This window comes from Micropterus dolomieu, linkage group LG04, assembly GCF_021292245.1.
Source record: "Micropterus dolomieu isolate WLL.071019.BEF.003 ecotype Adirondacks linkage group LG04, ASM2129224v1, whole genome shotgun sequence".
Taxonomy (NCBI): domain Eukaryota; kingdom Metazoa; phylum Chordata; class Actinopteri; order Centrarchiformes; family Centrarchidae; genus Micropterus; species Micropterus dolomieu.
Window position 1 is genome coordinate 33,961,373 of NC_060153.1, and position 2,587 is coordinate 33,963,959.

The 2,587-nt window shown below is 48.3% G+C and overlaps 1 protein-coding gene across 1 annotated transcript in view; it reads right to left on the bottom strand.

Moving 5' to 3' along the window:
* LOC123969286 (mitogen-activated protein kinase kinase kinase kinase 3-like) overlaps positions 1–2,587 on the bottom strand; it is a 59,255-nt gene that overhangs the window by 34,700 nt on the left and 21,968 nt on the right. The window contains exon 4 of the mRNA XM_046046536.1: positions 1,126–1,190. Coding sequence (XP_045902492.1) covers positions 1,126–1,190 — 65 coding nt within the window. The remainder of the gene's footprint in view (positions 1–1,125; positions 1,191–2,587) is intronic.

Consider the following 2,587-nt stretch of genomic DNA (forward strand, 5'->3'; position numbering starts at 1 on the left):
GTTACTTCTAGGCTGGATTACTGCAATTCCTTATTATCAGGCTGCTCGAAAAAGTCCGTTAAGACTCTTCAGCTGATCCAGAATGCTGCAGCACGTGTTCTGACAGGAACCATGAAAAGAGATCACATTTCTCCTGTTTTAGCTTCTTTGCATTGGCTTCCAGTAAAATCCAGAATAGAATTTAAAATCATTCTTCTTACCTACAAAGCTCTTAATGGTCAGGCACCATCTTATCTTAAAGAGCTCATAGTACCTTACTACCCCACCAGAGCACTGCGCTCCCAGAATGCAGGGTTACTTGTGGTTCCTAGAGTCTCCAAAAGTAGACTAGGAGCCAGAGCGTTCAGCTATCAAGCTCCTCTCCTGTGGAACCAGGTTCCAGTTTGGGTTTAGGAGGCAGACACCATCTCCACATTTAAGAGTAGGCTTAAGACTTTCCTCTTTGATAAAGCTTATAGTTAGGGCTGGCTCAGGTAGTCCTGAACCATCCCTTAGTTATGCTGCAATAGGCCTAGACTGCATTGAATTGAATCATTACCACATCACATGTACATTATAATACTAAACCTCAGCAGGACGATCAGAGGTTCAGACAGTTGAGAATCACCTGTGAGTAAAAACTTCAAATCCACCAGCCAGAATTAATTAATTCAGAAATCCTCCAAAGGGAGTTTAGAAAAGTGCCTTTGATTGGAACACAGTCAGTGAATCTAGCAGAAACCCTTCAGGTGAATCACCTCCTGACAGAAGTTAGAGAGGAGGCCCCTCATTCGGCCACGGCCCTCAACAAACAGCACAACACGTCAGACTAAAGGCATGCTGCTGCTCTGAGGAGCCTCCAGGTTTAAATCCCTGTCTGTGTTAGTTCCTGTTTTATTTTGAAACGATTCTTCCTGGTGTCTGAACTTGTACTTCCTGTCTCTGTGTTCTCCCTGGCTGAGTGTTTGCCCCTGTCCTACCGTACCGTTTTGTGTCTGCACTCGGCAGTCACGGCATTTAAAGGGGAAGAAGATGTGACAACAGACCAGCTGATCGGGGACGGACTGTCCAAATGAGTTTTGGGTCAGTGCTTAGGGTTTGTTGGGTCGGTCTGAAGGAAGTGACATAGGCAAACGTGTGTCTCACTGTGGTAGATGTCCTGAAGTGATCCTCCTCCACAGAACTCCATACAGATCCACAACTTCTCCCTGCTGCACACACACACACGGATGATGGTGAAATGTTTGACCAGTTTAAAACAGAACTGGGCGACAACAACAATGGTGAGTCTGGTTGGTTGGTTTGGAGTCTGGTTGGTTGGCTGGTTTGGAGTCTGGTTGGTTTGGAGTCTTGTTGGTTGGCTGGCTGGTTCGGAGTCTGGTTGGTTGGCTGGTTTGGAGTCTGGTTGGTTGGTTGGTTTGGAGTCTGGTTGGTTAGTTTGGAGTCTGGTTGGTTGGTTGGTTTGGAGTCTGGTTGGTTGGCTGGTTCGGAGTCTGGTTGGTTGGCTGGTTCGGAGTCTGGTTGGTTGGCTGGTTCGGAGTCTGGTTGGTTGGCTGGTTTGGAGTCTGGTTGAGTCGTTGGTTAGTTTGCAGTCTGGTTGGTTAGTTTAGAGTCTGGTTGGTTGGTTTGGAGTCTGGTTGGTTGGTTGGTTTGGAGTCTGGTTGGTTAGTTTGAAGTCTGGTTGGTTGGTTTAGAGTCTGGTTGGTTGGTTGGTTTGGAGTCTGGTTGGTTGGTTAGTTTGGAGTCTGGTTGGTTAGTTTGGAGTCTGGTTGGTTTGGAGTCTGGTTAGTTGGTTTGGAGTCTGGTTAGTTGGTTTGGAGTCTGGTTGGTTGGCTGGTTCGGAGTCTGGTTGGTTGGCTGGTTCGGAGTCTGGTTGGTTGGCTGGTTCGGAGTCTGGTTGGTTGGCTGGTTCGGAGTCTGGTTGGTTGGCTGGTTCGGAGTCTGGTTGGTTGGCTGGTTCGGAGTCTGGTTGGTTGGCTGGTTTGCAGTCTGGTTGGTTGGTTGGTTTGGAGTCTAGTTGGTTAGTTTGGAGTCTGGTTGGCTGGCTGGTTTGTAGTCTGGTTGGTTGGCTGGTTTGGAGTCTGGTTGGTTGGCTGTTTTGGAGTCTGGTTGGTTAGTTTGGAGTCTGGTTGGCTGGCTGGTTTGTAGTCTGGTTGGTTGGCTGGTTTGGAGTCTGGTTGGTTGGCTGGTTTGGAGTCTGGTTGGTTGGTTGGTTTGGAGTCTGGTTGGTTGGTTGGTTTGGAGTCTGGTTGGTTAGTTTGAAGTCTGGTTGGTTGGTTTAGAGTCTGGTTGGTTGGTTTGGAGTCTGGTTGGTTGGCTGGTTTGGAGTCTGGTTGGTTGGCTGGTTTGGAGTCTGGTTGGCTGGCTGGTTTGGAGTCTGGTTGGCTGGCTGGTTTGGAGTCTGGTTGGTTGGTTTGGAGTCTGGTTGGTTGGTTTAGAGTCTTGTTGGTTGGTTGGTTTGGAGTCTGGTTGGTTGGTTTAGAGTCTTGTTGGTTGGTTGGTTTGGAGTCTGGTTGGTTGGTTGGTTTGGAGTCTGGTTGGTTAGTTTGGAGTCTGGTTGGTTTGGAGTCTGGTTAGTTGGTTTGGAGTCTGGTTGGTTTGGAGTCTG